At 44.5% G+C, this 15,090-nt stretch overlaps 1 protein-coding gene across 6 annotated transcripts in view; it reads left to right on the plus strand.

The window, feature by feature from the left end:
- MAPRE2 (microtubule associated protein RP/EB family member 2) overlaps positions 1–15,090 on the plus strand; it is a 98,025-nt gene that overhangs the window by 34,507 nt on the left and 48,428 nt on the right. Inside the window, exon 1 of one of the 6 annotated variants that reach the window (XM_035553185.2) lies at positions 6,344–6,560. The exons of 4 other annotated variants lie outside the window; for them this stretch is intronic. In XM_035553185.2, coding sequence (XP_035409078.1) covers positions 6,442–6,560 — 119 coding nt within the window. In that variant the 5' untranslated portion in view covers positions 6,344–6,441. Of the gene's footprint in view, positions 1–6,343; positions 6,561–15,090 lie in introns of those variants that run through there. One more of the 6 variants, XM_050708939.1, reaches the window with a different exon arrangement.

Here is a 15,090-nt window from a genome sequence, read left to right on the forward strand (position 1 = left end):
TAATATCAAAGCCAAGTCAAGTTTTCAGCGGAGTAATATAGCAAGAAGTATTCAAGATCATCACCTACTAATAAGGTATCACTGTAGTGTGGGATTAGCCATATCAGGTTTTCGCTTTAGAAACCTGCACCCTTGGCAGATGATATTGCGAAGCATTTGCCCTCCCCTATGTCCCAACATTGCTTTTTTGAAATGTATCATTAGACTGAAGTGCCTTCAAAGCACGTTATTTTTTTGTTATTTTAGAATTTTTTTTGTTATATTTTTGTTATTTTCAGTGTAGAACATAAGAAGGAACATCAGAGGTAGATGATCCACTCTTTTATGTTGTTTGTAATGTCATCCTTCATTTTTCTAACCTCTCTTTAGCTCCAAGAAAGTCAGAGATTCCTCAACAGCTGAAAATACGTAAATAAATGCTAGGTTTCTCTTCTACTGTCTCATATATCAAAAATCTTCCACTCTTTAATCATTTATAATTTGATTCATTGTTTTTGTTTAGGATACGAATGTCTGAAGCTCTGGCCATATGATTTATTAATAAGCCATACTGCATGGAAATGTAAAAATCCCTCTCTGCTGGAACACTAATCCTGTGTTCATTTAATTAAGGGTTTGTCATTCTCTGGAAAAGTCTAGGAATCCAGATTACCTGAACAGTTTGAATGCTCTTGGTTTAGATCTTCATGCTTAATAGTCTTAACATCTGAACTCTGTCAAAACAAGCTGAGAAAACTAGTTAACAGCTCCCTGTAAATGAGACTGGCTACTGTAAACCTAGAACAGCTCCAGCCAAATACTTCCATGTAAATGTGCATGCATGAGACGTGAGTCAGCCTCCTCTCTCCATTGCTTTCAATCAGTATTAAAGGCAAAGTGAGACAGAGGAGTCGTTACTTCGAGCATTTATTGATCACAGCTGCCGTTTATAGGTTTTCAGATGAAAGCAGCTCCCCAGGATGTGCCTGAAACCTTGTGGTGTCCCAGTACACACGTAACATTGACTGAAGAATTCAAAATATTGGCTTGGTCTGGATTAAATGGAAGTAGAAATTTCTCCTCTTTGGAACCATCCTTCCTTCACTGAGTGTTTCCTGCTGCCACTGGTGCTTTTTGTTAAGTAGGAAGTGTTGGATAAAAAAATGTTTCATGTATTCAGTGTGAACTGCTTATGTTTTAAGTACAGAAACCTTTGATGTATATTGGAGAGTTTCTTTTCTAAATAGGAGTTTCTTTGAAACAATCAGTTTTAACTAAACCCTGAAAGTGCTGATTTCTGCAAGTGCCCATTAAATGTATTTGTCCTATAAATCTATTTATCTAACAATTTGAATATTGAAGTATATAACTTGATTTAAAATGTGTTCTGTTCAAGGGTTTCTGAATTTTTCTGTGAACAGGAAAAAAAAATCTGGTTGGGTAGACAGTGTCTGGATCTTGAAATAATCCTCTGATTTCTATTTGATTTCTACGGTAACTACAAATGGTAGTTGCTGCCTTTTTAAAGAAAAATGCCCACAGGCTGTGACTCTTCAAGACCACTCTCTTTAGTGAGGAATTCATACGCTAATGGCCAGATTGGATTTGCAGCTTATGGCTAAATTTTCAGGAATGCTTAGCTGACAAAGACTTGAACTTTTCTTTCTCTGTTCCTCCCAGGCACAGAACTCTTTTTAAAATATGAAATGCGACCTCTGAAATATAAATATGTCCATATATTTAAAAATAGGCTTGAATTACCTCATAGGGATGTGGTCCATGCACATTGTGTAATTGGGACAGCCCTGTCTTTCTCTTTCTGTGCTTCTCTCTAGGGAAGGCAAATAATCAAGACTTTGCTTAAAGTGGCAACAGTATAATCCCCAAGGGTGGGAAGCTCATTCTTTATCAACAGGATGTCTGGAGTGATAAGTAGCTGTTTTAATAAAATTCATGCAGTGTTTCTTTGTCCTGCCAAATCATTATCATTTGCTGTTCGGTATGGTGAATTTAAATGCACTGCGCCCTGAAATGTACGGCACAGAATGGAGTAAAGGGATGGGAGGGGGGAGAATTGATTTAGTGCTGTGTAAACAAAGAAAGCCTATGAAGTTCTGGTTTTGAATTTTAGTTTTAAGTGGTTTTACGTCACAGTGGGAGCTTTCCTTTGGGCTAATCAGCAAGGCTGACAGATGATATGTCAGTGAAACAGGAAACATGAGCTCTTCAGCACAGCCCAGGTTAGCTTGAAACATATCGTACACCACATCACATCTGATATGCGTTCCTTGCGTTAGTTGCATTGCTGTTGCTAATTCCCCTACGGAGGTTTGTGTAATATGTTATCATTACAGGTTGGAACCACGCACTAATTTAGGCTGGCGCAAGCCAGTGCTCCCTAACAGGTGTGCAGTTGCAGAGGGCTCATTTGTACTTCCATTAGATAACATGCAAATCTGGGTTTCCTAAGGCTTCTCTTTTTAGTTTACTAAAAGAAACTTTTATTCAGGGTGTATGCTGTCAGATATTAAGCTCGTTCTGTTGCAGTACACTTATGGCTTTATCCATTTTACTGAAACTACTTGTGCTGGAATAAAGCATGTCTACATACCTTGGTGAACTGGGGTTTCCTTGAACATGCAAGACGTGTCCAAGGCTTTGTAGAGTAACTTTTTCATCTCTTCCCAATTTTTTCCTGCTTTGTTCTATTCAATTCTCAAATCCAAATGCGGTTGGCCAAGTCCAGCTCCTTCAGGGAGAACCTGTTTCTGCACAAACTTCTGATAAATATAATTTCTGATAAATATACACACTTAAATGCTAAAAATAACTTTGATTGCTTTACAGGGTGTACATCTGTTTTTGCAGAATTCTGTTCATCTTCATTGTGATCGTTTAGGAGTATGGGAAATAACAGTTGAATTAGAAAAGCAGGCTGCATTGACCAGGAATGCTGCTTTCTGAAAGGTGCTGCTACCTTCCAACTGTTCACCTTAAGTTAGGTTTTCTCATTCTTTCACACTGGAAAAACTGCGCTTGTGGCAGAAGTGTTCTTGAAACACCTCTGACAAGGGAAGCATGTTGGCCATAATTATACTCGAGTGGTGTTTGCTACAGGTCGAAGCTGTAGCTGAGGCATATTCAGAGGGCAGTGCAAGGAATATCACACTAGGATTCATTTACTACTTTGAACAAAAACATCTGTCAAATGAGGGATGCTCATTGGCCATTCTAGGGTTAAATGCATTCTTCTTGATCTCCCCACACTCCACCACCACAGAAACAAGTTATCCAAGCAGTGGGGAATTTCTGCCATCATTAATTTTATTTATACTTTGGCTGTGTCACAAAGCTCACTAAGACTTTGGTGTTTTTTTAATCTTCTGACAAATATGTTAGCAGAAGTCTCTAGTGTGGCCATCACTTCTGTTTTCAGAGGTTGTGCATTGGTCACTTCTTATCAGCGTTAAAATACTCATAATTTATTTCCACATCAGCTGGCTAGTATAAAAGTTTGGCTCGAGCATGCCTGAGGCCTTTCTAACACCGCTGTTTGGGCTTTTAGGGGATTTTATTTTCTGGTGTTATAAATTATGCTGCACGGCTGTTTTACTGCAGTGTGTGAGACCTTGAGCAAGTAACGAGAGGGGGCTGGAAAGAGAAAAGCTCTGTGGAGGAAGAAGCAACCAGTGTTTTGGAGAATGACGTTCAGGGCTGTTGCCATGCTCACTGGTGCTCACTCCTCCTGGTTCAGCACAGTGGAAATGGAAGTACTGAAATGCATGTGCTCGGGTAGGGTGGTGCCTCTTCCAATCTGTAGCCCAGCCAAGACTCACTGTGCTCGCCAGGGGAAGTGTGGGATCTCCTTGCAGCCAAAGTCAGGTAGGAGATGAGAAACAGCAGGATAATGTGGCACTGGAGCATGCTGCCCTGGGAGGGCAGGGCATCTCCATCCTTGGAGATCTTTAAGATTTGGCTAGACTAATGGTAGTAGGTAATGATAGTCTTTTGGCTAGAGTTCATGGTAGTAGTGGTGATCCTTCTCTGAGGAGGAGAGAGGGCTGGATGACCTCTATAGGTCCCTTCTTACCACTGCTGCTGTGGTTCTTGGTGCTTGAAGACCTAGTGCATCAGTTTTTGTGATCACCCCTGTGTATTAATTGATTTTCTGGCTCTTTTTGCTTTGCCTAGTTGACTTGCAACACATGGTTACTAGGTTTCAGTACTTTCAACTTATCATAGATGTGTGTTTTTTTATGACCACTCTGACCTTTTGCTCTTCGAGCTGCGTTTCTGTTTGTATGCTCACTGCATCCGAAAGCTGTACAGTCAGCAGGGATGCAGTCACCTGATAATAGCGGCAGGTTCCTGTTTCTCATTCTGTGCTGCTGGATCCACGTCTCAGAAATCTTTGCCCAGACTGCTGAAAGCAGGAAGATGATGTGGTGGCTTCCTGCACATAAAGATAAGGGCTGTGTTCATGGGCCACACGATGCTCTGAAATGGAGTTGTAAGCGGAGGGAGTGCCGTGCATATGAGATCCATACTGCGCCCTGTGTCCCACAGGCTGTGCTAAATCAACAGAAGCAGCATGCGCTGCCTAAAAACCAGCAACGAGCTGCTTCTGCCTGGGCCTGGCTCAGCCGTGATAAAGGTAAGGCATTATGTCGAGGCGCTGTGAGGTTTTTTTGCACTTAATTCTAATGCAAAGGCAATAAGGGGTCTGAAGGGAGGCTGCAGCACTGTCCTCACCTGCACTTCTCTGCTGTAGCTTTGCCAGTCGATGTTTTAAACAGTTTTGGAAGCTTCAATAAAGAAGCTTCTGTTCTTTGCCACTGGTGGAGAAATAAAAATATTTTCACAAGTTAGGGTAGCAGAGTGTTTTACAGCTCGCTGCCTAGCAGAGCAGGTAGGGTTATGTCTGGCAGCTAAAGACCTGCTATAGATTATTTTTACATTCTGTCACCATGTAGCATTTCTGGCTTCTCCTTGCTCCTGAGTGTTACTAAGATGCTTGTTGGCCCTTTTAGTAGAATGTATTTTTTTGCTTATATTTAAAAAGGCTCAAAGGAAACTTTCTCTGCTGGGTTTACTGTTGCCAGATGAATGGAGCATTTTTCAATAAGGTATGTCATCTGCAAATGTGCATAGGTTGGGTACTGAAAGCAATTTTTTCCTTTGAGTATCGTAGAAAATCTGGCAGAAACAATAAACAAAGCCTCCTGTCTCGGTGCTTAGAGGGCCGTGGCAAATCGGCAGACTAATTTAACTTTTGTTAGAGATCGCTCCGTGCATGTGTGTTAATGTGTACATCTGATTTAAATCCAAGTGCTTTCTCAGCAGTCCAAGTGCTGGGCAGTCGGTGTCTATGTGTAGGTTGCACTTACCTTACAGTTCCTTTGTGAGTCTAAAATCTGCGTCATGGTGATAATCACAAAAGCTCAGCTTTCAGCAAAGTGTTATTTAGTCTGAAAGGCTAGATAAAGGTGACTTAAAATCTTGTAGAATCACCTTTTTCATGCGGAAAAAAATAATAACCTGAGGTATACATCTGATTAAACTCATTTGAGGAAAAATTTTTGAGCTTTAATAGAACATCGGCGCTTGCTTCTGAGAACATGCTAGAAACACTCACGTTGCTTTCATTTGATCTACGGCTTTAAAACTACTTTTTAAAGAGGGTTGGGTTTGGGGGCTCTTTTTGAAGGGGGAGGATGGGATATCTGCCCAAAAATTTGTTGCCCTTTTACATCTAACAGCCTCGAGGTCATAGAGAGCAGTTTATAGACCGCGCCCGTGGTTGCTCTTGCTGCTCTTGGCGTTTAGGGAACACAGTTTGTAAGCAGCTTGCTGGCTTGTTTTTCCATAACACGGCAAACGCGTGAGCTGTGATGCGCGGGGAGGTTTCACCACCACGAGGCTCAGACCTTGCTTCGGAGGAGGTGACTGGGCTGGCTTTGTGGCTAGCTCCAGACGAGGAAGGGCACTGCCTTTTAGGCCGGGAGGCGCGGAGATGGTGACTGCCTCGGGAGGGCAGCACGCTGGGGGGGCGAGCAACGCTTTTTGTGGCAGGGGCGGAAGAGATGAGTGGCGGTGCCAGGGGAGCTGGCTGCCGGCAGGCCTGGGGGCTAACCCGTCCCCAGGCACTGTTTCGGAGGCACCCAGCAGCCGCCCTGCGAGAAGCCTGGCAGCGGGCAGGGCGGCACGACGGAGGCGTTATGGCCGCCCCCCCCCCCCCCCCCCCATACACACACACACACACACACACACAGCCCGGGGGGGGGGGGGGGGGCGCGGAGTCGGGCGGTTGCCATGGCGGCGGGCGGTCACGTGTGGCGGTGACGCGGGCGGCGGGGCGGGGCGGGGCCGGGCGGGCGGGCGGCAGGCGGGGGCCGCCAGCACCTTCCGCAGGCAGAGCCGCAGCGCGGGGCGGGGAGGAGGCGCGGAGCCGCGGGAGCGCCAATGCCCGGACCGACCCAAGCCCTGTCCCCAAATGGCGAGAACAACAACGACATCATCCAGGACAACGGCACCATCATCCCCTTCAGGAAGCACACGGTGCGGGGGGAGCGCTCCTACAGGTACGGAGCCGGGGGCGGGGGGGGGGGGGAGAGAGAGAACGGGCGGCGGCTGCGGCGAGGCTGCAGGAGGAGGAGGAGGAGGAGGAAGGAAAAAGGGAGGGGGGCGTTGCGGAACGGGGCCGGGCTGCGGGCAACCCCCCCCCCCCCCGGTACTGGGGAGAGGGGGGATGGCTGGCCTTGTGCGGGTAGGGAGAGGTTCCTGCGGGGGGGGCGTTTAGGAAGGGGGGGGAGTTGGGGAAATGAGGAAAAAAAAAAAATGCGGAAAAAAAAAATCAAAAAAAGGAAAAAAAAAATAAAAACGAAAATGTAAAAAAAGGAAAAAAGAAAAGATACACGAGGAAAAAGGGGAAACTAAAAAGGAAAAATGAGAAAAGGGAAAAAATAAAAATAAAAACCGAAAAAAATAAAAAGGAAAAAGGAAAAAAAAAAGAAAAAGAAAAAAATGAAAAATAAAAAATGAAAAATAAAAAGAAAATAAAAAAAGGCAAAATAATAATTTAAAAAAAAAAAAAAGCAAAAGGCAGGAAGAAAGCAAGCAGCCCGGCCGGCCGGCAGCCCCGTCTCATCTCTCTCTCTCTGCCCGGGCCCCGGCTGTTTAAATGCCGCCCGGCTGACAGCGAGCGGTGCCCCTGCGGAGCAGCACGCCCCTGGGAGCCTCGCCTGGGAGCAGCAGGAAATGGAAGTGATGCTGCTTCCACATATCTGGCTGGAGCGGCCGGCCGCTGGATCACAACAAGAGCGGGTGGCTCAGCACGGAGAAGATCCCCGTGGTTTTCCCAGCACCGAGGCGTAGCGGGGCTGCTGCTGGCACCGCGGGCCCCAGGTGGGGTCGTGCAATGCTCCCAAAAGCACACCGGGCGTGTGCCGGGCGCTGCCGCAGGATCCCATCCATCCCTCCCTCTCCTCATAGCTGCTCCTACCTCCGTCAGCGAAGCCCCAGCGCACGCGTTCAGCACAAAGGAGCGATGGCATGTTACTGTCGTGGTTTTTTTTTTTTTTTCTTTTGTAAGGACCTGCGTCTCCTTGCAGGAAAAATGGAGCCCTCGCTTCCCCTATCTAAATCGCTGCGGAGCGCTGAAAGGCTCTGGTTTTGGGGAAAGCTGTGTTTCCACCGTGTAGCTAAGCAGAAATATGCAATTGATTTGAGATGAATTAACATGCCACAGCCACTAAAGATAGATGCATGAATCATAGATGCTACCGATGGCTATCTTTGCTGCTTTCTTTCAGAAGGGTTCCCTGGAAACCCTCTGAATAGGGTTCTCCATTATCCTTTTGCAACATGTAGTTTTCTGCAGCCATCAACGGGTCAGGTTTCTTGTCCTTCTGTCTGTCTTATCATATGCTGAGCTATGTCTAGAAAAGGCATTTTGTGAGACTGCTGTGTTAAGCACATGATGACAGGAATAATTATATCAATTGCCCAATTTTCTAGAAACCGTGGAATTACTCTGCATCTGAATGAAAGGCTAGTTCTTCTAAGGGAAAGCCTGTTCTTTGAGACTTGTAGGGCTTTGCATCCTTTTGTCCATCTGCAGGAATATAAAGGAATGCAGAACCGCTAATGCTGATGTTGCGTGCTATTTTGGGGAAGTAAATAATTCCATTAAAAGCATTAAAGAAGTAAACCTTTTAATGCACAAATCAAAAAAAAAAAAAAAAAACCCTCCACAGGGGATTCCTGTTTAGATTCTTGTTTCCTTGTGGAATCCTACCCTTACCTGGAGTCATGGCACCTAAATCTGTCCGTTCCCCCTTCCTGCAGTGAGAATTACGTTTACTTAATGTGGTGCTTAGGGCTACAGATGAAAAGTTAAGTGTCAATCATAACACAAAGGAAGTCTTCAAGAAAATATGTGAAAACTGCAGTGAAACGTCTCCTTGATACTGGAAAATAATATTGTTAACTTCCGTAAAAATCTTTAACAGCTAGGCTAGTCTGGGCCTTGCTAAGTCTGAGGTGAAGCAGGGGATCACTAAATATCCTAAATATCTTATATTTAAGGTTAATAGGTTCAGACCCACATTACTTGGCCGCTGTCGTGCTGGACTGTTGGTGCCATGCTGGCTTTGGAGCAGGCGCGGGGAGCAGCCCGTACAACTTCGCCACATGACACATCAAGTTGCTATGCCTCTGATTGTCGGGCTGGATTGTTCCATCTGTATCTAGAAATATGGAATAAATATGTCATTAAGCACAGCCTGGAGCATGACATCAGGTCGGCAGTTGCATGGATCCACGAGTACTTCGCTCGCAATGCGCCCTGGTGTACTGCAGCTTTGCTCTTCGGCTAAGCTGCGCCTACCATCTCTGTAGGGGTTCAGGAATTACCTGAGAGTATTTGCTTCTCTCTCTCCTGTAATATCAGAAACATGTCCTCATTTTTTACTTCTTCTGACCTACTCTAGTCCATAAGTACTTTAAAACAAATTCAATGTTTGTTGATCATAATAGATTTGTTTACCAGTTTAGATGTCCTCAGACCTAAAAGGAAAGATTTTTTTTTTTAAATACCTAGCTACCACCAGAGGCTTGCTATGTCACTCGTGAAGCAGACTTAAAAGGAGGTAAATTTTATACCATTTTACAGCTTAGAAGGCTGACATGGAAGGAATTGCTCTGTTATCCACCACGTTGAGGACGCAGTGGGGAATTGAACCTGTACCACATGAGCTCCAGCCATGTGCTCTGTAGGCAAAGCCACAAATAGTTTTCACAAGTCTTCCAAAAGACATATTATATTTTGCAGACTGGGACATACAGGCCCAAGGTGTTAAGTTTCTCCTCCAGCCTCACTGAGCTGGTAAATGGAAACCAGGCACTTTGGCATAAAATTGAATCACAGGGAGATGTTACCTTCTGCAGTAAATAACTGGACCAAATCAGCATTTCTCTAGTAAAAGGCTGTTTCTATTCCAGAGGAAGGATTTGCATGTGTCAGTTGTGTGTGTTCCAGAGCAGGAGACTAACTTTACAATTTGGTTGGAACCGAGGTGTCATTTTGTTGGCCAAAATAGATTTGGGCTCATTTCTGAGAACAGCATTGCATTTAATTATAGTTTTACTTATATGTTCAAAGAAGACTGAAACATTTCAATGAGAAACCAAATCAACATCTGGGTGGAGAATTTGTTTTAAACAGGGCATGTCTGCAGTGCTTTTTTTTTGCCAGGGACTAGGCATTTTGTATGGCTGATCAGCTCACCATACTGTACAGCTAGCTTTGAAAAGACTTGGAATATTTCAGGTTTTTAATGTCATGCCTAGCCTAAAACACTCCCCTTTAAAAGGGACAACCTGTTGTACCCTCTAACATCTTTTTTATCTACGTGCTGCTAGAAAATTGGTTTGATCTGGTCCTTCATACACCAGCTATATTTAGTTTTGTCCCCAGAGCTTTCAAGAAAGGTGGGGAGAAGGCTAGTTTCCTTGTTATTTTTGTTTAAATTGCTAAGCTAAAAGGAACTAAAACAGAAAAAAGTTCCTATCTGTCAGCGTGTACGTTTCTAATGGTATCCCTTAAATATTTGGCTTTCCCAAGTGTCATGTCTTTTTGGAAATTGTTCCTTAAGCGGCTGACATGTGACTGTGCCATGCATGATAATGAAGGTTGGGCGCAAGCGGTGATTTCCTCACCTAGCGGTGAACTAAGCTGTGGCGTGCTGCAGCGTGTCTGGCTGTCCTTGGGTGCAGGACGAGCCGCCAACTCCTGCTGGAAGTCAAGATTTATGTCACATCAAAATCTGGTCTGGTCTCTGCCTTCCCAGCTCCTGGTGGATATCGGGAGGCAGGTGGTTGTGGGACTGGTCCGTGCTCCTGTGCCACCCTTACTGAGCCTGTTCTGCCCATGGGGCTGCCCCAAAGCTAGGTCCTCTTGGATACAGTAAGCAGATGATTCCTCTGAATTTAAAAAAGACCATTTGATGTTATCAACACAGTAGCTTAAGGCCCAAACTCTTCTTGCTGCGAATGGTGGAAAAGGTACTGAGTAAATGCAGCATGTTGTTGTCTTGTTCGTCATACCAATGAGCAGGACTGTCTTCATCCTCTGCAAATGTAAATGCTACTAAAGCAAACGCTAGTAAATATATTAGTAACTTCAAATGTTGTTGTCAGAGGTGTTTGCTCTTGGTCTAACTGCTGCTGTTGCAGGTCATGAGAGCTTTACCTTAGATTGCAGTGGAAGCAGGAGAAAGGCAACTGTAAATGCTTGTAAGAAGTCACACCCCGTGAATTTGGCCTGAGCTTTTCTAAAAGTGGTGTTTGTGATAACCCCTTATCTTTGGAGCACCTGGAAAGCAGCACGATGGCTGCTAGCTACCTGGGAGAAGACCACCCTGGTAAAGCCCAGGCAAGTAAGAGGGTAAGGGTAAGAGGGACCACGCAGAAAGCGCTCTGGTTACCCGCCAGCTGAGGTACCTCCTGGTTTCTCTTCTTTCACTTTCATAGACTGGCTTCCTGTCCCTGCTGCAGCTGCTCTTCTTTAATCTTGTTTTGTGATTAGGGAGGGCTCTGTCCAGGCAGAACTGTTTTGGTGAGTGTCTGCAGCTGGACAGGTCCAGCTCTCAGAAAGCACGGGGTGAAATGGCTTCAGGGTAGCTGGGATTCACCTGTGAGTGTGTGGAGATATAGCAGAGGCCACGAGGATGACTGCTCAGTACTGCATCAGTGGTTTGAAGCCTAGACATTCTGTGCCTGCATTATTGGGCTACCTCTTTTGACCTGGATTTAGACTTTCCTTAAAGGAAATATTTTCACAGTATTTGGTGGATGAGGTTATTGTTTGTTAAAACTGGGGCTGAGAGGCAGCTTTATGGAGGGGGTGGGGAAGGAAAGCAAACAGACAGCACTTCACAGACAGCCCAGTCTGTGTCAGGAAGCGAGACTAGCTTTCAGACGGCGCCATCTTCTCGGCTTGCACCCAGGCCCTCTCACCGGAGAGGTCTGAGAGCAGCCGAGTTGCACCAGGGAGCTGTGGGTTTCTGAGACATCCTGGAGGTGGGAGGTTGGCCTCTGGTTTTGTTGCGCGTGGGGGATGTTGTTTGTGTGCTTTGGGTTTTTTTTAAACTACCTTTTTGAGTTGCATAGCAACAGCAATGTGTTTCTAGCATGGTAACAAAAACAGGAGCAAATTTAAGATAGGAGAGAACCGAGCTTGACGCTGTCATTTTTGGAAGCAGACATTTTGGCTTCTGCCTGGCTTCCTCAGTCGAGCCTCCTGGGGAAACAGGCACTAAAAATGCTGCATTGTGAAGGCAAGGTGATTTGGAAGCTGGGCTGTGGACCAGGAGAGCCCGATTAAACCTATTTCTTTGAGTTTCTCCTTTGCTGTGTGAATGGCTCCTGCAAGGGAGATGCAACCACCTCACTGCAGGCTGGGCTACAGGAATAGTCTCCTATGTGGAATACCTGGAGTAACCACCTGAGATAGAAAGACTTGTTTTGGGAGGCAGTAAGAAGAAAAAAGCAAGTGTAGTAGGCCTACGTTTCAAGGCCTGGTGTTTGAATGAGTGACTTTTTAAAAATATCTTCAGAGGTTTTGGTTCTGGGGCTTGGGGTTGGGGGGAGGTCAGTTAATTTGACAGTCTTTTCTCCTTCCTCGTGCCCAAAGATAATTATAGCAGAGGCTGGGTAAGGAAGAAGATCAAGCAAGTGCCAGCTTTTTGTTTGGAGATGCAACTTTTCAGCCTTTGTTTGATAATTGAAACCGAGTGGCCTCGCCACATCTGTTCTCAATCACGCAAACCACTGCACGGGATGGCATGAAGGCCGTAGCGTGGAGTAGCGGCGGTGACAGCAGTAAGTCACGCCGCACTGGGGCAGCGTGTGAGGGCTTTTGGGTCCTGCCCCCTCACTGAATCCTGATCTCTGGTTAGCGGTGCTGATCGCTTGCTTCCAGTATCAGTACCACAGAAAGTAAATGGAAAACATCCGTATTTCTTCCGGGGATGGCGTTAGCGTAACGCTGAATAGCTGCTCGAGTCTTGCCATGCTCACGTCCCCGCTGCCTGACTCACCAATAAAGCATCTCCATCATATTGTTTCATTATAATTAGATGGGAAGGGAAGGGGAATATCAGCTATAAAAGTTTACTGAAAGTGCTTTTAACTCCTCAGGTTTTTTAAAGCAATGGTGTTTTTATTTTTAACACAATTCTGTTGTCTTCACGCTAATGCATGTAAATCAAAATGAAAATCTGCCTGTCCTTTTTTTTGACAAAAACTTGTCTAAATTTCTGATGGTACAGTAAATTATTAAATATTTTATAGAGAAGGCTCCAGGTGCTGAAAGCACTTACATTAAATGGCTTGGCTTATCTGTGTTTAAATGATTTCTTGTTTTGCATAGAGCCCTATGCTTAGTGAATTGTGCTTTTGTATTAAACCTGGTGGCTTTTTTTCTGTGCTATCCAAACAGGAAATGTAAACATTAAACGGTAAGTAGAGACTTAAGGATGTAGCTTCCGCAGGAAATCCTACAACTGTGCCAAATTGCTCTGCATGGAGAGGAATATGCCATGCAGATCTTGATGTTCTGGCCTCACGTAAGGCTGTCCTGCGTCACTGACTTGTGTTGACTGAGGGATAGAGGGGACTGAAATTTGGGTGAGGTGATGGAAGATGGAGCCTATGGGTGGAGGGGCAAGGCCAGCAACACTGCAGTGAGCTCTTGTGAATTGAAACTGAAACCTAAGAGTGGTCTGGAACAATATTTAAACAAGCTATGCAAACTGAGGAATTCTCAGTTTGAGATTTGTTTAGGATTTCTTCTGTGTGCAAAATGAGGACCCTTATTCTCCAGCATGGCAGTTTATAAAGGAATAGCTTATTTTGCTGTAATAATACCATGTAAAGCTGATGGTGTGTGTTCCTGTTTTTCCACGTGGTTGTGTGTATTGTTTCAGAGGTTTAGTTTTCAATATTATGTTTCTTGGAACCATGGGGTAGCCAGAGAGATCATCTGGGGACTTCAGATTTATCTTTTAGGGGTAACTTGAGTGAATAGCCTTTCTACAACAGGGTTCCTTGGTACCGCACAAATTTTCTACCCAAACAGCTGCAATTATTCAGAGATGCACTTGAATGCAAATTCTTGCTTGTCACTCTGGAATGCGGTGTTGGTTCTCAGAAGGGCTTGCTGGCAATATGTGTTAAACAATTGGGGGGGGGGATGAAAATACATTTTAGGCAAATTTTACATGGTTGTTATGCTTCACTTCTTAAGGTTAATCTCTGTAGAGCTAGTCCAGTAATACCGTGAATAGGAAGCACTGAAATACTTGAAGTAGAACATGCATTTGCTTTACTTATGGATTCAGTGTTAGACAAATCATAGCTTATGGAAATAACTATAGAATCTGAGAGTAATTGTATGGAACTGGGGTACATAACACAGTGATATGAAAGTCCCTTGGGAGCTTTCATATACAGAAAGACAATCCTGTGCAAGAGTGCTGAGAACATGGAGGCAGTGAAATGGTAATTGGTTGAATAAAGGAGATAAATTTTCCTAAAAGGACAGCATTCACGTGTAAATAGCTGCCCTGTTGAAAACCTGTTTATGCAGAATGGGGTTAATTATATTTTACTGAATTATTATTTGGGGTCTTTATCACTCCTTGCCTGCATTAATGTTTCAAAGCTATACAAGATACAGATTCTGAGGTGCACAGGAAGAGGATGAGAGGCAAGGGCAGTCAGCAGCTGTAACAGTGGGCATTTCTTAAGATAGCAGGAGACAAGTTTTCACAGTGTTTTCACTGGAAGAGGGTGCCCAGAGAGGTTGGGGGTGCCTGTCCTTGGAGATACTTAGCACTTGGCTAGATTGGGCCATCTGCAGACTTCTCTTGTTGGCTATACTGTGACCAGGAATTTGGAGTGGATGATCTCCGTAGCTCCCTGCCTGCCTAAATCACTTTACAGATCACTTTACGGATCCTATTCTGTTACTCTAACAGGCATAAACAGCCCTTGAGTTCAAAATGCAGAACACAAAAGGAAGTGATGAAAGCAGGGGCTCTAACAGTGAAAAGAAAATCATAGGAGGACAAATTTAGTACTACCACCAAGGTGAAACCATCCTATGACCAAAGGTGCCAAATGGCAAAGAAAAATGTATGCGTGCAATCTCAGTTCAACTGCTTTTTAGCTTATTTCTTGCCAAAGCTGTATTTCTGCTGCAGTGCATTAATTACTTTGTGTTGCTTTCTGTAAGTCGCTGGGAGCTACTTCTGCAATTTCGTACCCGGGGATGACCAAAAGTTCATTGACGTACAGTGGAGCAGAAGGATAGTTCTGCTGTGTCATAAAACTAATTATGTATGTTGCAATTAAGGATTATGTTTTGAAGTTAAGAGCTGATAAATTGCTCCCTCTGTTTTTAATGACTTAATATTTTCTGCATGAAAAAATATACATTATTGATAAGTTTAATCTGCGGGGAACGCTTGGCTGTAGGCACAGCTCCCAAGCTGTGTCAGATGTGTGCTTAGTTTGACTTGTGTTTACAGAGAGGGGTGCAGCACTGTC

Source organism: Cygnus atratus, chromosome 2, assembly GCF_013377495.2.
Source record: "Cygnus atratus isolate AKBS03 ecotype Queensland, Australia chromosome 2, CAtr_DNAZoo_HiC_assembly, whole genome shotgun sequence".
In the NCBI taxonomy this organism is placed as follows: domain Eukaryota; kingdom Metazoa; phylum Chordata; class Aves; order Anseriformes; family Anatidae; genus Cygnus; species Cygnus atratus.